The 23,892-nt window shown below is 51.9% G+C and overlaps 11 protein-coding genes across 11 annotated transcripts; 5 read left to right on the forward strand and 6 right to left on the reverse strand.

Annotated features, from left to right (window-relative positions):
• Window positions 1-81: 81 nt before the first annotated feature.
• Window positions 82-958, forward strand: TRIVIDRAFT_69136 (uncharacterized protein; the record flags this gene model as incomplete). The annotated part of the gene is made up of 3 exons (XM_014099331.1): window positions 82-130; window positions 190-824; window positions 890-958. The coding sequence occupies 3 exons, from the start codon at window positions 82-84 to the stop codon at window positions 956-958; spliced, it is 753 nt and encodes a 250-aa protein (XP_013954806.1).
• Window positions 959-1,099: 141 nt separating this feature from the next.
• Window positions 1,100-2,062, reverse strand: TRIVIDRAFT_58862 (uncharacterized protein; the record flags this gene model as incomplete). The annotated part of the gene is made up of 1 exon (XM_014099332.1): window positions 1,100-2,062. The coding sequence occupies one exon, from the start codon at window positions 2,060-2,062 to the stop codon at window positions 1,100-1,102; it is 963 nt and encodes a 320-aa protein (XP_013954807.1).
• Window positions 2,063-3,178: 1,116 nt separating this feature from the next.
• On the forward strand, window positions 3,179-5,085 carry TRIVIDRAFT_154543 (uncharacterized protein; the record flags this gene model as incomplete). The annotated part of the gene is made up of 3 exons (XM_014099333.1): window positions 3,179-3,499; window positions 3,616-4,124; window positions 4,287-5,085. The coding sequence occupies 3 exons, from the start codon at window positions 3,179-3,181 to the stop codon at window positions 5,083-5,085; spliced, it is 1,629 nt and encodes a 542-aa protein (XP_013954808.1).
• An 828-nt stretch (window positions 5,086-5,913) lies between these two features.
• Window positions 5,914-7,415, reverse strand: TRIVIDRAFT_83426 (glycosyltransferase family 15 protein; the record flags this gene model as incomplete). Its single annotated transcript, XM_014099334.1, has 5 exons — window positions 5,914-6,255; window positions 6,325-6,721; window positions 6,780-6,866; window positions 6,923-7,321; window positions 7,387-7,415. 5 exons carry the CDS (start codon window positions 7,413-7,415, stop codon window positions 5,914-5,916), a joined length of 1,254 nt encoding a protein of 417 aa, XP_013954809.1.
• Window positions 7,416-8,933: 1,518 nt separating this feature from the next.
• On the forward strand, window positions 8,934-9,464 carry TRIVIDRAFT_49169 (uncharacterized protein; the record flags this gene model as incomplete). Its single annotated transcript, XM_014099335.1, has 2 exons — window positions 8,934-9,146; window positions 9,198-9,464. 2 exons carry the CDS (start codon window positions 8,934-8,936, stop codon window positions 9,462-9,464), a joined length of 480 nt encoding a protein of 159 aa, XP_013954810.1.
• A 343-nt stretch (window positions 9,465-9,807) lies between these two features.
• Window positions 9,808-11,050, reverse strand: TRIVIDRAFT_77631 (uncharacterized protein; the record flags this gene model as incomplete). The annotated part of the gene is made up of 4 exons (XM_014099336.1): window positions 9,808-10,207; window positions 10,289-10,548; window positions 10,687-10,764; window positions 10,900-11,050. The coding sequence occupies 4 exons, from the start codon at window positions 10,988-10,990 to the stop codon at window positions 10,046-10,048; spliced, it is 591 nt and encodes a 196-aa protein (XP_013954811.1).
• Window positions 11,051-11,885: 835 nt separating this feature from the next.
• On the reverse strand, window positions 11,886-12,863 carry TRIVIDRAFT_58866 (uncharacterized protein; the record flags this gene model as incomplete). Its single annotated transcript, XM_014099337.1, has 3 exons — window positions 11,886-12,023; window positions 12,081-12,644; window positions 12,714-12,863. The coding sequence occupies 3 exons, from the start codon at window positions 12,861-12,863 to the stop codon at window positions 11,886-11,888; spliced, it is 852 nt and encodes a 283-aa protein (XP_013954812.1).
• An 863-nt stretch (window positions 12,864-13,726) lies between these two features.
• TRIVIDRAFT_48947 (uncharacterized protein) lies at window positions 13,727-14,917 on the reverse strand (the record flags this gene model as incomplete). Its single annotated transcript, XM_014099338.1, has 2 exons — window positions 13,727-14,545; window positions 14,597-14,917. The coding sequence occupies 2 exons, from the start codon at window positions 14,915-14,917 to the stop codon at window positions 13,727-13,729; spliced, it is 1,140 nt and encodes a 379-aa protein (XP_013954813.1).
• Window positions 14,918-16,390: 1,473 nt separating this feature from the next.
• On the forward strand, window positions 16,391-18,613 carry TRIVIDRAFT_48848 (uncharacterized protein; the record flags this gene model as incomplete). Its single annotated transcript, XM_014099339.1, has 1 exon — window positions 16,391-18,613. The coding sequence occupies one exon, from the start codon at window positions 16,391-16,393 to the stop codon at window positions 18,611-18,613; it is 2,223 nt and encodes a 740-aa protein (XP_013954814.1).
• Window positions 18,614-21,451: 2,838 nt separating this feature from the next.
• On the forward strand, window positions 21,452-23,149 carry TRIVIDRAFT_231098 (uncharacterized protein; the record flags this gene model as incomplete). The annotated part of the gene is made up of 1 exon (XM_014099340.1): window positions 21,452-23,149. One exon carries the CDS (start codon window positions 21,723-21,725, stop codon window positions 22,857-22,859), a length of 1,137 nt encoding a protein of 378 aa, XP_013954815.1.
• A 2-nt stretch (window positions 23,150-23,151) lies between these two features.
• On the reverse strand, window positions 23,152-23,780 carry TRIVIDRAFT_58869 (uncharacterized protein; the record flags this gene model as incomplete). The annotated part of the gene is made up of 2 exons (XM_014099341.1): window positions 23,152-23,229; window positions 23,298-23,780. The coding sequence occupies 2 exons, from the start codon at window positions 23,778-23,780 to the stop codon at window positions 23,152-23,154; spliced, it is 561 nt and encodes a 186-aa protein (XP_013954816.1).
• Window positions 23,781-23,892: the final 112 nt, after the last annotated feature.

Below are 23,892 nucleotides of genomic sequence, written 5' to 3' on the forward strand. Positions count from 1 at the left end.
AATTCAATCGTACACTATCACCTATTGCAGCTTTAAAAAGGTACATTATAATTGAAACAAGTCTTCTCACAACTTGTCAACATGACTGTCTCAAAGAAAACTGTAATTCTCATCACCGGTGCCAACCGAGGTTTGTCTCAATACAGTTCACGATATCATAAAGGCTCATTTCATTCTAACACATAATAGGCATTGGATTTCAACTTACCAAAGAGTTTCTCTCGAGAGACAACACAGTGCTCATCGCTGCTGTGCGCAATCCCGACAATACTTCGTCTACCAAGCCCTTACTGGAGCTCCCTCATGGAACCGAGAGCTCGCTCATCATCATCAAGATTGACAGTCTTGACACCCCCAGCGCCGCCTCGGGCATCGCAAGTATCTCTAACCAAATCGACCACCTCGATCTCGTCATTGCAAACGCCGGAATTCTCAATCAATTCGGCCCTGTCTCGGAGATGTCCCCAGATGAAATTTTCGCCCACGTTGCCGTCAATACAGTCGCTCCCATTGCGCTTCTGCAAGCCTCCAAGCCGCTTCTACAGAATGCGACCCATCCTAGATTTGTCGTCATTTCGAGTTCGATCGGAAGTATCGCCGAAGTAGAGGCCCACCCTGCGCAACTCGGAGCATACGGAGCCAGCAAAGCCGCAATCAACTACCTGATGCGCAAAGTCCATTTTGAGGAGACGTGGCTTACGTCCATGGTCATCTGTCCTGGCTGGACTCAGACAGATATGGGAAATACAGGAGCACAGATTATGAAGTTTGGCGACAAGGCCCCGGTGCCATTGGACGTCTCTGTAGAGGGTGTTCTTCAGGAGGTAAGCATACAACGCTGCTGTTCTAATGATAACGGCTTTTATAGGATGCACTAACAAATCGACAGATTGATGGTATCACAAGGACTGAGGGTGGGAAATTCGCTTCGTTCGATCACAACGATCACAAGTGGTAATTACCACCATCAGACGAAGCATCGGAGTTATTGATGAACAAATTCGAAATTAGAATACATTGTTTATAGATGTTTAGACTGAATAGACACCCAAGTACCATTTTTAAACCCATTACGACCCATTTTATCCAATCCCAACCATCAATTCTTTTCAGGTACAAACTCAATGACGACTTTTCCTTTTCTGTTCCGTATCGAAGCATGTTTATGTGCCTGAACCACTTGATCAAGAGGGAAAACCTCAACGGCAATAGGCTTAATCGTCCCTTCATCGATCAATCGCGCCACCTTCTCCAGCGTTTCAGTTTTCGGCGTGACAACGAAGAAGAGCCACTTCACATTAGGGAAATCGTCCAGCTCTTCAGGTCGACCCTTTCCGTACTCCCATGCTGCAGGAGGCTGTCCCACTGTGATGATGTGGCCATTGCTTTTTACCGTCTTCCAAGTTTTGGCCAAGACTGGATTTCCAACGGTGTCGATAACGACATCAACATCTGAGACCGTATCCTCCCAATTAGGGGTGTTGTAATCAACAACTTGGCTGGCGCCGAGTGCTTTTAATGAATCGTGGTGTTGTGCGCTCGCGAGAGCAACAACTTCAACGCCAGCCAGTCGAGAGGCCATCTGCACAACGATGGCGCCCACTGCCCCAGAAGCTCCAGTGACAAGGAGTTTCTGCCCCTTCTGTAAATTGGCGCGCTCAAAAATAGATTCCCAAGCAGTCAGCAAAGGAATTGGCAGCGCAGACGCCTGAGCGTGGGTCAAAGACTTTGGTTTCCTAGCAACTTCATCGCTCTCCACGATGGCATACTCTGCTTGTCCCAGCCCCCTCCATCCGTGAATCATCGAGTAAACTTCGTCTCCAACCTTCAGGTCTCCTTTGTAATCCGGTCCCAGCTCAGCGACTTCTCCAGAGATGTCGTGGCCCGGAATGCGGATGGGATGCTCCCACAGCTCCCACCAGGTGATTTCGTCTCCGGTCAGCCCCGCAGCGTGGACCTTGATGAGAATCTCACCATTTTTTGGTGATGGCTGGGGGACGGCGGGGTTGAGCGTGACTTCGGGATTGGCTTTGGTGCCCAGGACTTCGACGGCTTTCATCATGATGGCGATTGGTAATTGAGTTGATTCAGAGTCTTGTTTGTATAATATGGATAATATGGATTGAGGTTCTTTAGTGCAATATTTATATAAACATCTCTTACTCTGAGGAGCTCATACAAAGTGCTTCAGCAGCTGACAGTTTATTTCGTCATCTCGGGTGATGGTGGATTCCCAATTCGGATCGGGTCCGCCGAAAAGGCTACTCGATTGGGCAGTCGGGTCGGGTGGTGGCGATTCGGGTCGAATTCTATAAGCTTGACAGCTGTTCCCACAATGCTATAGGGATATAATATAGTTGTGTGCGATATAAGTCTCTCCGTGAGTAACTGCCGTCCATGTTCTATTCATCCATTTCCTAGCGCGTCACAACCATCTCCGCGGCTGGGGGATCCTATTGATGATATCGCATACTATTTGTAAAACTGAGTCGGAAATATGATATTACAAGTGGAAATCGAGTGCTCTCTAGTCAAGGCTAGTCTGCAAGGAAAATGATGGGTGTCATTTCTAACATCGGGCAACTGTCAATATAATGCGCAGCACGGCCACAATAAACACCCATGAACCTTGTCCAGCCATGTGAAGCTCTGCGCTACCCCATATCCTCCTGAGGAACAGTTTGAATAGATGTTTCACAACTAATGCAGCAACCCAAGGATCAGCTTCAAAATATGTCTTCTCTTTGCAACATGTCTTCTCTCTGCGATGTGTCTTCTCTTTTCGTTCGTCATCACTCAGCCTCGTTCACATCAATGTACAGCATTCGTCGCCGTTCTCAATCACCTCCCGAGTCAGTGCCCGCATTGGTTCGACACTCAACTGCCCCTGTCTAGCAGGGAAGCGATTCCTTTCAATGCAACCCCCATCGAATTGCCATGTTTTTTCGCGTCTTCGCTCCCGCAGGCCGAGATTCATCGCCCCCAATGAAATTCGTCTCCGCAAGGCAAGACACTGTCTTGCATGAAGATGGCTCTGCAAACGCGCATGACTAGACGGGGTATTCTCCGAGGCAAATCATCAGCAGTTCACCCTCAGCATCAATCTCCATCCTTCTAGAAACCCTTCTCACGTAATTCGAAGCCCTCACACAACCAAGGGAGAGCCGCAATCGCAACAATGGCAGAAGTAATAGGTCTAGCTCTCAGCGTGCTCCCCATCGTCATCTGGGCGCTGGAGAAGTACTCGGAGCCTTTCGATGCATACAGCGACTACCACAACGCGATTAGCACGCTTCAGGCCAACCTGCAGATCCAGCGGATGCATCTCGAGGCGACCTTTCAGAGCATCGGCTTGCGACATCCCACGCCGCGCGAGTTGCATGAGTGTCTGCGGCAAAAGTTCCCGCAGAACCACCGTGAGATTGTATTTCTTGTTCGGCAAATGGACGATATGATGATGAAATTGATGGAGAACTTGCAAGTAGACATGAGCCGAAAAGTAAGATCTTTTCCGTAGATTCTCTTCTTATTGCGCTCCTCTCCTCATCATTGAGGTCTCATTGCTTGTTTCTTTTCATCACCTTGACTCAATCTGTTACTCACTGTGCAACTCAGCCACTATGGACACACGAGTCCCCCGAAAGGGTATCATGGGAATGGCGCCGCGTCAAACGAAGTTTCAGGGCAAAAAAATGCGACAAAATCATCCATGACCTTCGCAACTGGAACGATGACCTACGGCATCTTGTAGAGAGCGCACAAACCCTCCCTAGCGATGAGAGTTACGCCATGAGGAGAGTAAGACGGCTGTACAACCGCAGCAACTGCGAATCAGTGCGACGCACCCTCCAATCTCTCCATCGAGCGCTCCAGGCGGGATTAGATAGTGATGACGCGGAGTGTCATCAGGTATGCATCGAGCTGAATAGTTTTCACGCAGGAGGCTTCCCTCTTCTGACGTTTCGAATCGGTATCCTACATGAGTCGGGTGGGACTCAGACTGCTCCATGGAAGGTTTTCTATGCCGCGTGCGAGGCAGGCAAAAAGAGCCCGAGGCCAGAGTCGCCGCCAATGTCGCCATATTCAGTCCGATCTAGGCCGTCAACCCTGCGATCAAGACGGTCGTCTTATTCGCAAGGGCTACGTGAGATGGCGCATAGCATATGGAGCAAATCACGGGATTCATTCAAGCAGCTCCCCACCCCAAGAGGTAAATATCCCCATGCTCACGTAGCAGACTGGTTATAAAGATGCCATCTAACCAGACATCTTCACCTCACAGCCAGCGTAGAAGATACATCAATCACACCAAGTATTGCAGAAATCATCAGCCCCAGCCCTCCACCAATCTCCAATCTCTGCGACGACTTCGACTCAACCCCTCGCGGAGATGTCTTCGGCTCTCTCAAAGATCCAAGCCCATCATCATCTTACGAGACAATCTTCTCACTAAGTCACGTATCCCGAAACCACGACAGGATCATAAGAGACATTTCGCTCGAAAAGATCATTGCCACAGAATCACAGCGTGTAGCTCCCGCCATCCAACCCCTCTCCGCAAAGCGAAGATACGGCATCGCCGCTTCACTTGCTTGGGCAGTATTATACCTCTCAGACAGTCCTTGGCTCTCCCACGGCCTAGACAGACGAAAAGTCATGCTATTCCTCCAAAGAAAGAAAGCAAACGGCTACATAAGCCTTTCCGAAAAAGTCTACCTATCGTGTCTCATCCCCAAGAATTCATCGTTCCCATCACCAGTATCATCATCCACCTCGTTGCGGCAAACGACTCCCAAGAACCTCATCTTCGAGCTCGGCATCCTCCTCATCGAACTCGCCGTCAACCAGTCCTTTAGCAAAGAATCTCTTTCTGCTATTGTTCAACACGATTACCGACCTTTAAAGCAGTACCTTGATCGAGTAGAGCAAGAAGCTGGGATATACTACTTTAACGCTGCGCAGCGATGCGTTTACAGTGTCTTCCTCGCAGATCAGGAGCAAATGGACTTTGACCTGGATAAGTTCCAGCATGAGTTTTATAGCACCGTTGTCGCGCCTCTGCAAGCAACGTATGAGGCGCGGTAGTGGATGTCAAGGGTATCAGCGGTTGAACGTGTACATAGAGGTTTCATTCTAAACAACATGCAAGTCTGGTTCAACAAACCGCGGGAGCTGGTTCAATGAAAGACTGTATATACCCATAATATTTCACATATGATTTCTTATGCTGACAACTCGGTCATCCCAACACTCAAAATGATGCATAATCACAGTTCAGACATGAACGAATAGCTGAAAAATAAACTTATAACAAGCCCATCTTCCACACCTCTAATACAACTAGGCCAAGCATCACCTCTGCCTTTCACAATGAGTAAAAGTAGTACATCTAACATCGCCGCCTGCCCTCACTCCCGCATCATCCCAAAACCACACAATCATCTCCAGTAGAAACCACACATTGAAAATTCCCTTCGCCTAACCCTTTGCTTTACTTTGATATATATATATATGTATAAAAAAAAGAGGACCCTCAACATCGTCGCTTGTGCTCATCCCTCCTGTATCCTAGATGCGGTGTCTGAAAATAATAAAAAGAGAGAGAGATGAGAACCAGTCAAAAGGCACCCTGCCTCGCACGAGTAAGAACCGTTTTCCGCCGCCGCTTCCCCCCAAATACCCCAAAACAAGATACAGCACGAGCCCGTCGCCATCGCCTCCCCCATTTGTATAGATAAGAAGCTGTAGCCGTGTCTAACACCGTGTGCTTGTCGGTGTTTTCCCTTGGTGTGTATTAAGTTCGTGCACTTCATTAATGGCCGGCTCCATAAGCAGAAAAACCAGGCCGTTCTTTATTCAAATTTCCAAAGACGAAGAAGAAGAAAAAGGCCCCCCCAAGCTCCATTTATTCGTTTACGGGGAGGCCCAGCCACCTGCGACGTCAACCCATTCGGCCAGGCATGAGCCGTCCTTGCCCTCAACATCGACAATGTCGGTATCACATCGGCAGCGGCACCCAACTCCATTCTCCTTGGGTTCGTCCCAGCTCTCCCAGTATTCGTCTTCTTCGCGTCGTTTCCGCTCGTCCAGGGTTGTCGCCTCGAGGAAAGGGGGTCGGGGAAGTTGTCGAGCAGGAGCATTGGCCGGGCAGTGCTGGATAGTCGTGTGTCGATATCCAAAGTCTCTGAAGTAGTGAATGTCTCGAGGGGCTAGGAGAGCACCGGCAGCTAGAGAGTGGATGGGAGCATCTCCCCACTAATAGCCGAGTTAGTTGACATGCTAAATTCTCATCCTGCAAGATCTAGGTCCATGTTTGCAACTTACCCGTTCCATCCAGAATCCGCCACTCCGGTCCATCATCTGGAAGAAATCGTTGTACTCCTTGCTGCGGAACCAGCTGAGCTTTGCGATTTCGAAATTGGACCAAAAGTGACACATGTTGTACTTTTCTCCTTCCATAGCCTCGGGATCAATGGGTGGCAGACTGGCTGGTTTTCCTTGCAAAACTTCCTCGGGCAGCGGCGGGTTGGAGTCGTCGTGCTCCTCCTTGGGTTCTTGAGGTTCCACAAACATTTCCCAAAGGCCCTGTGACGTCAGGTTGTTCATTCGCTTATACGCCGAGGCATAACGGAAGATGTTGGGGACGGTTTCGCGAAGCTCCTTGACAGCAATGGTGAAGCCATAAGTCTTGTTGTTCTCGATCATCTTGAGGAAGGGGTCGCTAGTATCCATGTTAGTGATGCTATTTTGGTAGGGTATACGGATCGTGGGCAACATACTAGGTAATGTCGCAAAAGTAAGTGATCTCGGGCTCGACGCGCCAGTACCACTCGTACTTTAGCAGCAGAGGGTGGTTGTAGAAGAAGCTGAATCGCAAACGGTCAGTCAAGAAAGCAATGCCTTGATGAAACAACAGACTCACCCAGAGTAGAAGCGGCACATGAAGTGGTAACTCTCCATACCACCATACATGACAGCAGCATCACCCTGCTTGGCAATACCCTCCTTTGCGACCTTCTCGTCAATCCAGTCGGGAAAGCCCCATGTGCCAGGTTCAACCTTGCCAAACTCGACGTTTGACGAAGTATAGTTTCTTACAGTCTCTTTGAAGTTGTCGTCGAAGTCTGCGTCGTTGAGGAAAACATAGGGATAGTGATACCATCTGTTGAAGTGTCGCTCCATAGACTTGATGGACTGAACAACTCCATCAATCTCCTTGTTGCGGGCCAAGACTACAAATGCGGCGTTGGCTCGGGGCGTCGAAGTATCAGGCTCAAGACAGCCGGTAACAAAGACCTTGTCATGCTTTTCGCTGATTTTTCTGCACACACACACAAACACAATCAGCAACCTCGAAATGGGAGGGAAGGCGGTGCTTAACCATACCGAATAGCGGGCGGCGAGCCTGCGGGCATCAATATCCTGCCTGGAGAACTGGGGTGCCTGACAAACAGGACCAAAATGAGCACCACCACCAACAGCGGGAAGACGAGCACGACGCCCAATGGGATGGAAACGGCAGAGTTGCCGCGCAGCCGCAGTGGCCTCTGGAAGAAGGCCAAGCTGGATGCCAGCCCCTTGTTCTTTGAACGCTTCTCATCCGACGTCGGCAGTCCCGAATGGCGTCCCGCACCCGATTTTGATCGCCTGAAGATGTCCATGGCGACTAACAACCAGCCTGCCTATGCGGCAGGAGCAGCAACAGCAAGCCAAAAATCGACGTGTGAATCGTTCGAATAGAGGAGATTTGGTCGTGGCTGGCGACAAAGACCCGTATCGAATGTGGTGTGGAGATGTGGGAGTAGAGAGGCCAGATCTGTGATAGCAGGGACTTCGTAATCAGGGGTGGTTTTTTGGGCGTCGGAGGGGGAATCGTATTAGTTCAGACGGTCGATACGTCGTCCAGAGTCGTGCCAATCGAGCAAAGACCAGGTCGAACACAACAGCCAGCTGGACGATTCCGTGCCGGTCGATGGATTGGCGGCCGTCGAAGCAGCAACAAGATAAGACTCGTGCAAATGTCAACGCGCTTCCGGCTGGAAATTGGATGCGCCTCTCGCGGGGCACCGGCCAGAATCGGACTCCAATCTCAGTCTCGCGCCAAAAGATAAGGCGCCTCGCAGCGAGAAGCGTCGCTGTCGGTCCGTCGTCGAGGCCAATGGGAATTCGGAGCCTTTCAAGGTTGATATGATTTTTATTTGCCTCAAAAGGAGAGGGAGATTTTGCTAGACCTCGCCTCTGGAGCAAGCCCAGACCGCTGTTGATTGGGGAATTTGCGTCTCTGATTTAGCGTGGTCCAGTAGTTTTGGCTTGGGCGAAAGGCTCAGATTTTCAGGGCCAGCCGAGAGGTCAACTTGACGTGCTGCTGTTGGAGAGTACCTGGCCCGCCAAGCAATGTCGCACGCTGCAGCTTGTACCGCATACCAGCATCTGAAACCAGCGACTTGCTGGACGCCAATTGCGCTATGGCCAATCAGTGGCCGCTTGATTCATGAATTTTCCGAGCAAGAACCAAGGGGCCGCGCCAGCAAAAAGAGAACTAGCGGAACATTGATTTTCCCCCCCTTTTCTACGGAGTACTGCAGCAGATAGTCCGACTCTCCGATCTCTCCATCTCGAGGCCCAGTTAATTCTAATTCCTCTCCACTACTGGATCTTGCAAAAGGCAAAAAGCAATGATTCCGCCCGGGCTCGAACCGGGGACCTTTTCGGTGGCGTCAACTGAAGTTGTTAACGAAATGTCATGACCAACTAGACCACGGAACCATCTTGTTAGCTGATTGGCTGTTTTGGGGCGTCTGGAAAGAGCTCTATCAAGGTGAAGGTGAAGGCGAAGCTGAGACTGAAGCAACCAAAAGCACCAAAGCGACATCGAGGCAATCCTCCAAGGCGACAACTTCAACTTGCAAGCGCGATAAAAACCAGGCTTCACCATGTCACAAAAAATCAACTCCAAAAACCTGTCCTACAATTCCTCTCTCCCGCCTTTCCTCGCCGCCCTCCGAGCCCAAGCATCCGGTGCTTCAGGCCCAGACCCGATTCTCTCAGCACAGCGCCGCAGTGGAAAGAAGCGATCCAGCAGCGAAGAGGCAGAAGATGTCCCGCTCGTTGTAGACGAAAATGGAAACACGATTGAGGACCTCAAGGTCAACAAGGACGGCACTGTAGAGGAAACTCCAAATGAGGAGGCCGGTAAGGGGGCCGAAGATGGAACTCTAGAGACGGAGCAAAACAAGACGAACAAGGCCGAGTCGGAACCAACGAAAGCTTCGATAGGAGGAAGGAAGCGCAAAGTCGGCAAAGTGATTGGCGAAGACGCCCAAAACGACGCTGTCGAGCCTTCTGCGGAGAAAAAACCTGACGCTGCGAAGAAAAGCACGGATGATGCCGAGCAAGCTACCAACCGCAAGACCAAGAAAAAGGCAAAGAAGATTAAGCTAAGCTTTGACGAGGACGAGGGCTGAGCTGGGACGGGTCGATGCAACACCAGTGTCTGAACGAATGACAGCTAAGCTCATATACAACACGTCATCAAACTTTAAGCGGCGGCAAGCACACTCTTGAGAGGAATTCTCTTCACTCTACGCATACGAATCACCAATCATCAATCACCAATCTATCGACATGGCAGGAATCCAGCTCTGCACGACTGACATTTGGAGGGTTCGAAACTGATGGCGTAGCTACCACAATGCCGGCATCAAGACATCCCCACCTACTTTGTGCAATTCTAACAACTGTGCCTCCATGAAGCTTTGTAACAACAGTGCAGGAGACGAGACCGACGAGCATGTAGAATACCAGATGATACACGCAACCAGCCGGCATCAGCATTAGATATATCAAGAAACACACACAGAGGCCCCCAATCTTGTCAATGCTTGTGATTCACATTGCAACAAAGTCATGAGTATCTACAGAATACACAGCTGCCTCCCACTGCCCGCCGGGCATGGGCGTTTCGCTCCAGTCCACTCTTACGCCTTGATAGTACATCGCCTCCATCCTGCCACCGAATTTTGTCCTCCATGGCCAAATTGTGCATTTATCGGTAACGGTACTCGGGCTTGACGAAGTCGGCGAAGGTCTTGGGCTCCTCGATCTCCTGGTGGTGGTGGTGGTGGCCGTGGTCCTCAGCCCCGACGTACTCCATCTTGTAGACGCTGCCGCACTCGGGGCATCGCTCAATGGGGCGCTCCTTGGACAGCTGCAGATTTCGATTCCCGCCTCGTCAGTTTTTTCCTTTTCTGCGTACTTGTTTTGTCTTCTCTCAGCCGAGGGTACTTACACCGAGCCAGATGACGACGTGGGAGTCGGCGGGAGAGCCGGTGCAGCCAGCAAGCTGCTCCTCGCCGGCGGAGCGCACCAGGATGGGGTTCTCCAAGGTTCCCTTGCGGCTGGCGTCGAGGGGGCGCATGTCGAAGATGTCGACGCCCTCCATCTTTCCGAGGATTTCGAGACGCTCGAGGCCGGTGGCCTGCTCGAGATCGGAGGGGACGGTGCCGGGCTGGGCACCGGGTCCGACGAGGTCCTCCTCGACCTTGACCTCTGTTGCGCGTAATCAAGCTCTCGGGTTAGCAATTGCCATGCCGCGGGGTGGACCGGATAGGTAGTTAGGTGCAGTAGCCAAGGCGGTGCTATATGCATATATGCACATGTATAAAGAAAAAAAACAACACCACATACCAGACAGAGTCTTGTAGGTGCCGAGCTTGGTGTGGCCAGAGCCACCGGGGGCCGAAGGAGTAGGAGTAGAAGCAGAGCCTGTCAAGTCGTCCTTCACGTCAGCCTCAGCTCCACGACACGCTGAAATCCCACCACAACCGCAGTTCCTCCAAAACCAAAGCATCCAAAGCATCCATCGAGCTGGAGGGGGGGCACAAAAAGATTAAGTCATACGGCGAGCAAAAGAAGTGGCGAAGCCGCGGGCAATGGCCGGGGTGACGGCGGCGCGGCGAGCCGCAGCGATAGCAGAGCGTTGCAAGAACATGATTGTCGAAAGCCGGGGCGCGACGAAGAAGCTGCTGGTGATGGCGTGGGGAGAGAAAGAGGTTCGGATTCGGTTCGTTCGAGGGATTTGCGGATGGTCTGATTTGCGATGCCATTTTCGGGGTTGGATGGATACGGATGCCCCGCTTTCGGGCGTGAATTGGCCAATGGTGGGAGTTGGATTGGAAGCACGTGACTAAGCTTTTGTGTGTGAGTTGAGAGCTGAGCTGAGCCGAGCTGATGGGTTTCTTGTCTAAGTTTGTGTTTGTTGGATATGCCGAGGAAATAGGCGTCATAGCTATGCATTGGGGGCTTAATACACAAAGGGTAGCTGAAATGACTATTTTCATTGTATTTCCTCAAATAGCTTGTGATCTTCAAGGCATCTTCAACCCTAGTCAACTGCTACTCGGACCTTGTTTAATATAGGCAAGCAGCGCAAACCAACACAAAGCCACTCTCCAACTACTTAACCAATTAGCTACCTAATTATAGCAAGTATAGGTAAGCAAACGGAAGCAGAAACCTTTAAACAACCTTGATTCAGAATTTTAAAGACTAGGGCAGCTATCAACTAAAGCAACAGTAGCTATACCCGAAAGTAAATCAGCCTCGTCAGATAGCAAACGGCCTGATGAGGGGCCCTCCCAACCAGCTGTATATATATAGCTTGAACAGCTATAAGCTTCAGGAATAACGATCCGACCTTGCTGCAATGAATAAACTCCAAACCAATAGAGACCCTCGCGTGCCAAATAGCAACCAACTATAGATTGTTTACGCCTGTTTGCCCAGTCCTCCCAGCACGCGCATCAATCCTTGCAAAGTTCGCCCTGTGCCTCGTTTCCCTTGCTGCTCTATGCACTCAATAACTCACTAGCCTTGCTATAAAGTGCCTAATTGCCAGTAGCGCGTTGCTGAGTGCGTTGTCGTTGCTGCTGTCCAGCCCGAAAGGCATTCACGCCGGCGTAGATGGGTGGTCCAGCAGCAGGGCGAGCACGTCGTTGAACTGGTCGAGCCACAGCCCGAGAAGCCTCAGGGCGGTTGTCCACAACATCGTCCCTCGAAAGCCTCGCTCTCTGTCGTGGAACAGCCTCTCTGTAGGGCAAAGGCCTCTGCTGCGTAGCGCTGTTCTTCCGGTGCTTTCCCTTGGAGCCGTAGTTGCCCAGGTGGTTGCGCTGGGCAGCCGAAAGCAGAACCGCCTGTCTCATCACGGAGTCGTGGTACACTTTGGCGCCAGTGGCCTGAGAATCCGGATCGCAGAGCTTATAGACCACAGTCCGAATGAAGTTCTTCGGAGTGTCGCCTGGTTTCTCAAGCAAGCTCCCCGCCTTCTTGATGATGCGCCATCTGATAAAGTCAAACGGATCCATTGCAAGCTCTCCCCTGCGGTAGAGATGCTGGAGATCAGAGATCTTGCATGCGAGCCGGTACATGACCTCTTTCTGGCATAGGCCATCTGGGGGAAGATACTGCTTGGCAATGAGTTGGTTGGGATGGTACTTGCTGCCCTCGCCAAAGATTTCTCGAATCTTCTTGAACTTGCTAGAGTTGTCCGAATAGTGCTTGTGCGCATCCTTGAGCGTCTTGTCGTTGGGGTTAAGCAGAAGGCGCTTGTGTGCGTCGTCCTTCATCACAGCCTCTGGAGCCTGTCCCTCCAGGTATCGATCGAGCGAGTCCCATGAGCTTTCCTAATGCTCTGAGTCCTCGGTGATGCACTTCACTGGCGTGCCTATAAGCAGCACCGGCTCCAGAAAGGTGCTTCCGTCGGGCGAGAGTCTGTACACCCTGTCGTAGGGTGTTTTCAGCACGGCCCGAAGCTTGACTTCATCGCTTGGAAGAAGATCGGTAAGTGCTCCCAAATGATTGGCCATGGTGAACGGCTTGAGATGAAGATATCTTGGACTTTTTGGGAGAGATGCGGCTGTCTGGTGATGTGCATATGTTAGCTGGTATCTGATGCGGCAGAATCATCGTCGACTCACTGCTTTCTCAAGTGCAGATACTCGGCGGATAACGGTGGAGTAACGTGTTTGCAACACGCCCCAAAAACTGCGAAAACTGTTCCGAATGGGTATTTACCAAGACGAGATAGATAGATAGATGTATCAACCAGAGCTGCACCTTGTGATAAAAGGCCCTGGATGGCGAGGTTGTGCTCGAGGGAAAAGAGTCGAGGAGAGATAACACGAAAAGACGCGCTTTTATAAAATGGAATTCTTCAGCTCGTTTGCACGTGCCCTATAAACGGTCAAGCAACTTGACTGCCAAGAGTCGGTCTGATGTTTCGTTTGTATTGCAGCTGGCAAGTCTCCAGTGGCAGTTGGCAGTGCTAAACAGCAAACGAATTACGTGGGCCATAGCAAACGGGGCTTTGATTAAAGAGAGCAGTGAATTGATGACAATATACGCATATAATCACATGCCTTTATTTGTTCTGAGACAATGTTAGAAGTGGTGGGGAAGGGTTAAGGAGGAGATGCCCCTCTATATGTACCTGTAGATACAAACACATCCTATTTTAACCCTTAGCACACCTGCAATAAGAACTTGGTTTCACTTAATCTATTTCTTAGCAGTGAATAGCATTAGTCTTCTATTGTAACTTGAGCCCCTCCCCTTCTATGTCTCTATCATTACCGGTCTGTGCTTCCATCTCCCACGCTTTGCCATGCAGCCATTATCCGAATCACACAAGCCCATCCCTCTCTCCAAGGAATCCCTTACTCAACAGCCTTTACAGCTTCTCTTCAGTCTTCTTCTTCGCCTTCTTCGCCCTAGGCATCGCTATTCCGTCTTGATATCCGCTGGCCACGTGCTTCCCCTCAGGACTCCATATCCTGCTCTCCATCATGCCTCTTCCTGCACTAACTCTCGGCCAGTAAACCTCCTGAATCCACCATCCATCTCCCTTCATGACCGCCTCATCAGCATTAACGTGAACGTAAAGCGAGTATGACAAGCTCGCCGCAGAGCCGAGGTTGTAACCCCAGCCGAGGGCATTGGTGAGCATAATGAGCCCGTTGCGATCTGCTTCAAAGGCGTGTACCACAATGTGTGCATTGGCATCGTCTTCGGGAATCGGCTTGTATGGCCGATATAAGAGTAGTTCGCGTCGTTCTGGGACCTCTTTGTCGGCGTTGTAGGCTCTCATGTCGACCTTGTACATGTCCAGCATAGGGAAGCCGCCGTGACCAGCGTTGGGGAACAGCGCCGTGACAGCATCGACATCCAGCTGAGGACTGGCATCCCACTCCTCAGGCGCTCGCTGCGAGAGGATATCAGCATAGCGCTCCTGCGCCGACCCTTTCATCTGCAGCTCTGCGGGCGATGGCGCAGGACGCTTGAATGTCGTGAGACAGGCAAAGGTGACGGGACCCAACGGCCGGTTCGCATCAGACTCTGGAAAAGGGCCGTTGGGAACACTCGAGGCCTCTGTAGGCTGCCGTGCCTGGACGAACTTGGTTGCGAATGAACGACTTGAGTGGACATTTGCCACTTGATAGACGAATGGCCGGTCAATCGCGCCTGGCTTTGTGAAGACACCTTGGATGGACTAGCAGATGGATCAGCGGCTAGGACTCGTCGAGGAAGGCTACAGACTCACATGAATGCCGAGTTTTCCATTTCCATTGCCGCCAGCGTCGTCTTCCTCCACCGCTCTGGCCGCTGCCAAAGGTGCTTGGGCGAAAACGTGGCCTCCAAACGCTCCCGGGGGAAAGTCGACCATAGTCCCCTTTTTATAAGCCTCGGCATTGACTTTTTCCCAAGGAAGCTCACCTCCGGGTCTCCAGGCTGGAGTACGACTTATGAACCTCTTGGTGCCATCCTGAGAGTCGCTTTGGCTGTCTGGGAGCCGCGATAGCCTCAGAGCCTCGTAGACGCCGTTGCGTGGCAACGCGGTTGATGCGTCGCTGCTGGGGGCCATTCTCGATGCCGTGCTGCGCTCTGAACGATCTGAATCCTTGCTCTTGTTCCAATTCTATCCACCGGTTACATCACCAAAATACCAGCATCTCAACACCGATGAACATGCTTGATATATAGACGCCTTTGCTGGGCCCCAGGCCGACTTGATATACAGCAGATTGAACCTCGGCTCCCCCAGCCCACTAGCTTGCCCCCCGTATTTACCGGCCCAAAACCCGCAGCGCATTAATACACGGTAGGCTATCGGGTTACCTTGCAGCATGGCTGGCGATGGAATACTTGCCGTGTCGATTCTGCCGCTCCTTTGTTTCCTCTTTTGGCTGAAAATCACACATCGTGACGATTTATCCTTATCTCTATTTTCTGACTTGAAAAGCAAAGTCTATGTCGATAGTCGCCGTCAGATGCGGCGTAGCCGGTCCAAGTCACTAAAAGACCCAACTCACAATCACACGTGCGACAATTGGATCGAATCGCCGGCGCCAACACTAATCAATATGTGTAATAATATTGAAAGGGCGGCTTGAGCATTCGAGAATCATTCCATCAAAGTCAAGAGAGGATCCTCACATACTAAAGTCTCACACGGAGCAGTACAGAGATGGTATACTCGTATATTCTTCTTCTCAATGAGGACATGTTCTCCGCGGGCTTTGAGTCGCTTAGGATGGACGAAACGCAATCGCCGAAACTACTGGGGAAATGCTGCTATTTGCACAGGCCAAGCAATCTTCTTCTCAAAACTTACACTGGCTTAGGGTCCGGCAATCGGCGGTTAATACTCGCCTTCTCAGCTGGTAATTGATTTCATGTGATTGGCTCCGAGAGCAATAGCCGAGACATGTACGATTCCTTACATAATCATTTACGACCAAATTGATGAGTACCTATTATAGCTGTTGCATCGTAATAGTAGTCGCTATAGCAGGATTCACATCTGACGCTCGATTTTGACATTATTTAGCTTCCAATTACTAGACTAAGACTCATTCTATCGAGGGATAGTCTTTCATTGGCCAAGATTCTTGTATGCAACCAGTTAAACGGCATGGAAAGTGAATTGCGAGCAAGTAGCTGGCCACCCTTGATATGCAGACAACCTACCCTGTGATTCCAGCGAATCTTCAATTAATGCACTTATTATTTGTTTCGACAACAATATCATCAATATCAATATCAATAGCCTGCACGTCATTAATCCATCACTCGAGACATTGCCGTAAAAACGAGCTCATATTTGGAGAAAAGCTTATATCAACTCCCCTGTGACGCGCTGTCGGACGCTCTTCCCCATGTTTACCATTGATCCAACGTCAAACAATCGTCATTGATTTCACACCATCTGACATCAATATCTCAGCGCCCACCCCTTGCAGCGTTTCATCATATATCTTCAACTATATATCTTCAACCTACCATAAAAACAAACCTCATCACCTTGTAAATCTACAATCTCAGGAAATAGCGCAAAATGTTTTCCTGGCTAGCATTGAGTCATCAAACCTCGCGTCGCCGGGATGAAGAGCACCAACCTCTTCTCCCAGAGTACAATGAGGCCACTCAGAGGCAGACTCGTCTCCACGAGAAGCTTCACACATATCAGATGCTACGGGCCCTTTCAAACGGCTACATGCCCTCCAACGAGCAGATCATTACTCACCTCCGTACTTTGCTCGCAGCCGACGTTCTCAATCCCCAGGCTTCTGGCTTGAGTCCCTCCGGCAGAGCCCTGGTCCGAACTACGCGCATGTGGCTCAGCGAGCTAATCGATCTACTAAAGGCCAAAAACTCCAATGATCAAGTGCAAGACTTCCTCTGGTACTTGGCCAAGGCACGTCTCGAAGTAGACTCGTCAGATCTCCACGTGAGAGCTTCCACGGCAAAGATGAAGGCAGATGTAATGGCCGCCGTCGCAAGCGTCAAGACGGTTGGATCGCTTCTGCTTACAAACTCGGACTTTCGCATCTTCCTTACAGATCTATCTACCGTCTCCCGTGAAGTCTTTCGCGATACAGCATTCACATTAAGGGACGTAGCTCACGACACCGGCAAAAAGATTGAGCCGCCCAAGGAGAAGCAGCAAGCTCTGAAACACGCAAACGGAGATGCACAGCCCGCGCCTTCAACTGAAGACTTGCAGCAAGAGGTTATCGAAGTGGCCGAAATCGTGGCAGACGGCGCTGGTGATGTGCTGGAAACGGCGGCCCGCAGTGCGCGGGAACACATCCAAGGAGAAGAGCAAGAGGCCCTGACATATCGCCTCAAGCAAGCCGTTCTCAGACTTCGCCAACGCCCCAACTACTCTGACTCTGTTTCTACTTTGTCTCTTCTCCTGAGGCGCTATCTCAAGATTTACTCTCGTGCTGCGGCGCGCACTGCTGAGGTTATAGAAGAAGACGTCGGTATGAATCCGGAAGCCGATGAAGCCTTGCACAACTTTTGGCTGCTCGTCACATCATTCGGTAACAAGAATGCCTGGAATCGAGTCGAAAAGTCGTTCAATGAGGTCGTTGAGACCGGCCAGTCGGACCCAGCATTCGAGGACCTGGTAGATCACCTCTCCAAACTGGTGCAGGATATCCTCATGGATCCGGACTTCTTTAATAATGCGGAGAAGCGGTTTGAGGAGATTCGTGCCGAGTCGAAAGAGCTCACAACGGAAACCTCCATCAGAGAAAAGGTCGATGATTTGCTCGGCAATCTCAGTTCGGCCCTACGCTCGGTGAGCGAAGACGCTGAAGTCACTCAGCTCATTAATAGTTCGACCCGTATTGCGCACATTGTGTCGCCAAAGCATCAGTACATCAACAGCGACATGTCGACGGACCTCGTCAACGTCTTCGTCCCGTTGCTTATACAGGGAATCCAGTATCTGCCCATCCCGCGACTCGAGGTCTCGACTCCGGATGTAGATTTACTTCTCGAAAACCTAGTCCTGGAGCCTGGTCGAACTATCAATAACACTTCATTTCTGCCTTACAGGCTACAAGTGTCGACCCGGAATGACGTCGACATCCGTAAAGCTCGCTTCCAGATCCTGTCAACCGTAACATCTGTGGCCAGAATTAAAATCTCGGGGCTTTCCATTGCCGCCGAAGAGCTGGGATACTGGTTGCACCTGCATTCCGGCATCTTGAGATTCATGGACGAGGGCCTTGCTAGCATTCACCTGGATGAGCGTGGTATTGACCTACTGCTCGACATTGAAATTGGCCGAGATCGCCTCGAGAAAATTGTCTCTCTCCGCAAAGCCAGTGTCCGCATCCACCACCTCAATTACACCCTTCGGCGCTCCAAGTTTTCATTCATGGCCTGGCTCCTCAAGCCCTTGATCCGCCCCATTGTCAAGAGGGCATTGGAGAAGAGCATTGCCTCTGCAATCGAGGACGGCCTTCACACGCTCAACCGAGAACTCGTCTTTGCCCGCGAGCGACTGCGAGCAACCCGCATTGCCAGCCCCGAAGATCTCTGGACATTCATCAGAGCCGTTGCCGCTCGCCTCGTCCCCAGACCACACCCAGACATTGAGGCTCGCATTGGCGTCCGTCCGGAAATATTCCGCGGCCGCTATGCTCCGGGAAGCCTAGTCCAGCTTTGGGAACGTGAGGCTCAAGACGCCAGCCAGAAGATCTACGAGTACGAGAGAGGCGGGTGGCGCAATGACATCTTCGGTGTGCGGACGCGTCCAGCCTAGCCAGGCCCCAGGAAGAAGCGAGTGTAGTCATCCCTCAGCGGGAGGGGGCGAGAAGGGTCCACGGGCAGACACCTGCTGCTGGCTGACAGTCTGACTCGTCATATGCGCTCGTGGTGTACGGCAGGAAGGGGGAGGAAAACGTCGCTTGTACAGAGTAGGTATCCCGAACGTTACGTGCGGCGCAAATATTGGCTGGCGGCTTGGGTCGGGAAGAGCGAATGAACAATGGGCGCTGCCAAATAGCCAACCACCCACCACCGGGTTTAGCGGGGAGAAAACAAAACTTGTTCCGTTTTGTCTCTCTTTGCGGGATTGTGTGCTGATCAATCGTCTCTCGTCAGCCTGACTTCCCCAGGAATCGCCCATCTCTTGGCCACCACGATTCAGGCAGCGAGAAACCCCGCGATCCTGGCTGTTGGGCTGTAATAAGGGTGGCCACATGTCCAAAGTTGGAGAAAACAAAACAAGTCGCTTCGCATTGCTTTGCGGCGCTTGGCTTTCAGAAGCCTGGGTCCGGGGGTGAGAGTTTATGCAGTACTGAGTTGGCCGAAGAGGAGTTTCAGGTAACACAGCAGTTGAGTGGCGGCAAAGACTATTGGGCGTGATGCTGGATGCTGGGAAGGCTCGGAGACGCTTATTAGTCGAACGGTCGAGTCGAGAATGCAAAGGAGCTGCGGGTGCTAGTCCAAGTAGTCGTAGCACTATTACTTGTCATTCCGTGACACGACCAAAATGCAGAATGGACGGCGACCACCCGCCCGTCGTCTGGTTTAGGGGTTAATTCGGGGTGTAGATCGAGATCCAAAGACGGGCAATAAAAGGAAATAAAAAGAAGAATCCAAGACGAAAGCAGGAATCAAGGGACTTTGAAAAGGGAGGGCAGCGTGCAGCAAAGACAATGGCCAGCCCACGCCAACAGCCTTTTGGCAACGCCGATATGCACAACCAGACCATAATGGAAGTTGGCGAGTTCCCCCCCAGAACGCGGACAAAGGCCGATTCGACCGTCCTGCAAAGCCCAAAAAGTGATTTGTTACCACCCTCAGCTGCGTGTGTGATGAGTGGCTAGCGATGCGGTGGTGTGGCATTCATCACGACAGACTAACCAGGGGGGGTCTCTGGGGAGGGTCTTTGATCAACGTGACCATCTCTGGCTCACCCAAAAGTCGTTCGATGACGCAGATTTGCATGCCAAATGTCTGTGCTCCCTGTCCGGCAGCAAATCACGATGGGAAAATCTGGAGAGAAGGATAGGGTCCGACTTGTGTGTGTCTCAAGGCTGGACCAGACGGGTTTGCGCTGGTTAAATTGCGAGTGCATGAGTGCATAGCATATTGCCAGGCCCCCCGTATGGGTTTGAGCCTATCACGGGGATCGGATCCTAGGGCAGCGATCCGATTCGACGAGAGCATGGTTTCACGACAGCTCTATTTGGGAAGGATTTGGGCGCCTTGTGGCCTTTGGTGATGAGTAGCTTTCTGGTGTTTGGTCTGGGGGATGGGAAATCAGGTAGTAGCAACCTCCTGTACTCGCACCAGCGACAACAGAATTGAGTTGACAGATGCAACCCCCTTGAACGAAATAAGGTAAACGGGTGTCCAGGAGCAGCATTACCAGCATTACCAGTATGTCGTAGTCCTCGGGCTAGCACAAGACTAACTCACCCAGTCCAGCCCTTCTTCAGCTTTCAACGGACCAGGGCCAGGGTCCATCGTATTTCGCTGCGTTGGGACCCTTCCCGACCCTTTTCTAGCCGCTGCGTTTCCCGCTGCACCAGTAATTCTCATTGCGAAATGCCCGTCATCTGCTGCCCATTTTTCTTTCTTGCAATTCGCGCTGTGGATTCCCCCGTCGTACGAGCCCATGGAGCCTCTCTCTCCGTGGCTAAATATATCGCCACAGCCGTGCAGGTTTTCCCATGCGCCAAGCCCATGTATAAGGGCACATGTCTCATCGCGAGGTGCTTCGTGTATGTGCAGACATGTACGAGAGAAGTGCGTGTACGTGTTGTGTACTGTAATAGCCCTTACAAAGCAACTGCACGTTCGGTATTGAAAAGCGATGGGCTGACCGGGGGGCGTGCGCTCTCAACCGCAAAATCCCTGCTTGGCATCCCTGCCGAAGAACCAATAACTCCCGTTCGCTGCAAGGACGGGAGGACGCCATGATGTCGTCCTGCAGCGGCCGAACCTGGGGTCGACCGGCTGCGCTGTCTCAAAAGGCCATCGAGTGCAACGCTGTGTAATACGGGGAACAACCAAAAGCAGCACCATGTAGGGAGAGAGAGTGTCAAAGTGTGTGTGATATGGCGAGGGAGAGACCGCAAAGAGGCGGCTCAAGGCAAGGGATTCACAATCCCATGTCATGTCGATGCTCTCTCGTCCCATTCGGATAATCCGCACACCACTTCTGTAGATCGTGCCCCTGCAAACCGCCCGTGCTTCCCCGGACCATGGACGGGCCAGAAGTGGAAATCCGCTGCGATGCCACCACACCCCCCTTGATGTGTTGGTCAGGTTCAATTGAGCCCATCATTCCACGGCGCGATGGTCCTGAGGGCCTGAGGGAGGGGAGGGCGAACCCGTGTCTTCGGGACCGTTGGATTGGATGCGATGCTAGCCATTTTCCCCTTCTGGGGTGTGTGCGTGGTCGTGTGAAGGGGGTTTTCGAGAAATGGACGACTTTAGCTCGTTTTGAGGCTTCGGTCGACCAGCCCGAGCCCCATCTTGAAAGTGCCAACTCCCCGCTTTATGTTGCGTCTCTGTCCCAGCATCTTCGTCGCCTTCACACAACATCACTTGTGACCACTTCCACCAAAAGCCCGCCAAACAGAAGAAGCGCCTTGCCTGCTTCTGGCCCCAGAGTTTCCGTCTATAGCCTCCCATCGTCAGTGCTGCTGCTTCGTAAGTGACAGCACGGCCGGGAAGAAGAAGGGTGAAAGCCAAAGAGCCATTTCACTCACTCCATGTCCCCCTTGGGCTTCATATCGCTTCTGCAGGGAACACGTTGAGCCTGCAGTAAATAAGTCGGGTCGAAAACTGCATCGTCATCGTAACCTGCTAAACGGCGTGACATCCTCCCACCTGCTGGCATCTCCGAGGCTGAAAGCATGCAAAGCTCACTCGAGCCAGTGCAAACGCTAAGATGTCTTGATCCTCTTGAAGCCGGCGCCATTGGCGTGCCCGGCCTGCACTCCATGGCGAGACCAAGGCTGAACAAATCACTATCCAAACGTAAGAGCTCGGACTTCCTGCTCGAGGCGCCACATCGGTATCATCTCAAGGGCGCGCGGAAGCCCACCGTCTCTCCGCGAGAGTATCCTCTTCCGGAGAGCCTCGTGCAGTTCACGATATTGGACCACAGCAACAAGACGGCGTTTGAGTTTTCGCTTGACGCACAATGGGCTTGCAGGGGAACTAAACGCTGCCGTCTTGGATCCGACGTCGAAGGCCCCAACACGGCCAATGTCGGCCGCAAGAAGCGCCGCCTTCGATCTCGCCTCATCACTAGCCGGCTCTCTCAGCCCTTCTCCCAGCCTGCCACGCACATCTTGAACAGAGAGGGCAGGCAGGTTGGTGACCGGCGTTTTGTAAAGATGGCCGTGACACTTGATGCCAGCAGACGGGCTGCACATCTGCGGGCAACGGCGTACCTGAGATACTCCATCATGAACCGCATGCGCAAGAGGCTCGGTGGTGTGAGATACCAGGGCTCGACAAAGGAGAATGAAGACCACACAGTGCGGCAGAGCATTGATACATTCACCAGGGCGCCATGGCAATCACAAGACGTGAAATCAGCCCCCGAGGCTGGTCCCAGTGTCCTTGAGCCAAGCAAAGGAGCAGCTCCAGCATCACGGGACTCCAGAGACGAGGCTACCAATCAGCCTGTGGAAACACTAGGCAAAGCCCCAGCCTGTCGCTTGTCAAAGCCCATTGCTCTGCCGCTTCCCTCTGCAGACGTCGATGCCACCAATGACCGCACCTCAGCCCGCATCGACTCGACGACATCTCCGGAGCCGAGGCCGCCTCTTGCGTGGATGTACGACGACGTTGAGGAAGACAGCTTTGCCTTTCTTCACGCAGACGAGGAGCACTTGGACGACGATGACGCCGACGTCTACTGCGATTTCGATGCCATCTTTGCGGCCAAGGCCACGTCGCCTAACCCCCCGTCGCCCTCGGAGGAGCACACATATGAAGAGTACATCGACGAACTGGACGGCATTTCTTGGAGGATAGGGTGACACTTTTTCACATCTCATTTCTTATTCACTTGTTTAGAGAGACGGCTGGACACTCAGAACAACATATGGAAGTCCGGAAATCACTTGTAGGGCTGGAAAATTACTGTATATTTATTGGCATGGCTGGCGCGCATTAGCCAAGGCTGGGCTGGGGGGAGGCGTTTTGTTGGATGAATGTTAAGGCTATGGGCGATGGCGGCCGGGGGTTGTGTGTCTTGTCCCCCGATTGTGTAAGCTAAGGAAGTTGATTATATCAGAATCCCACCAAATGAATATAATGAAATCGTCGGAATCAGTTGCCGTTGGACTGCTTGCGGTTAGTGTCTTCAGGAAGCTTGGAAGCCCTGTCTTTTGCAATGTCGCACATGGCCTTGTTGTCCGTAAGAATTAGCTTCATCGTGAAGATTGACCGAAGCAGTGGAGAGCACCGGTCCGTACCTGTAATGCGCCGTCGACCTCTCTTGAATAGTCGCTTCGTTCGATCCGCGCCCTCATGTCCTGCATAATCTCGGGCCGCTCTCGACCATTGACAAAGACGACATATCTGAGCCCAGGGAACGCCTCTTCGTACTCCCTGTTCAAGGCGGCAAGCTCCTCTGATTCCCCTTGAAGATTGGCCTGTTCAGCCACAGACTGTGCCGACTCAATGTTCTTCTCTCCGAGGCGTGGATGAGATCCCAGAACAGACAAGAGTACAGGGTGCGGCTCTGTCTCGGCAGATTTGGCGGCGAGAGAGAGAAGCTTAATCTGGCATACGTCTATCAAATCGGGGTATGAGCTGTAGACGGCCGTTCGAATTACTGGCAGGAGAGTTGCGTGGATGGCGGGACTGGGCTCAAACAGCAGGTCGAGGACCTCTGTCTGGGCCAAGTCCGAATACGAGTGGAGGAGAGCAATGGGAGGGAGGCGCTCCAGTGGCATGATGCTATGTGTATGTGTGTTTGTGTGTTTGCGTGTAGATCCGGGTCCAGAGAAGGGATTCGCGGCGCTAAGGAGGAGGAGGAGGAGTCTTGTGGAATATCGGAGAGTTGCG

The sequence above is a fragment of the Trichoderma virens genome, assembly GCF_000170995.1.
Source record: "Trichoderma virens Gv29-8 chromosome Unknown TRIVIscaffold_79, whole genome shotgun sequence".
Classification (NCBI taxonomy): domain Eukaryota; kingdom Fungi; phylum Ascomycota; class Sordariomycetes; order Hypocreales; family Hypocreaceae; genus Trichoderma; species Trichoderma virens.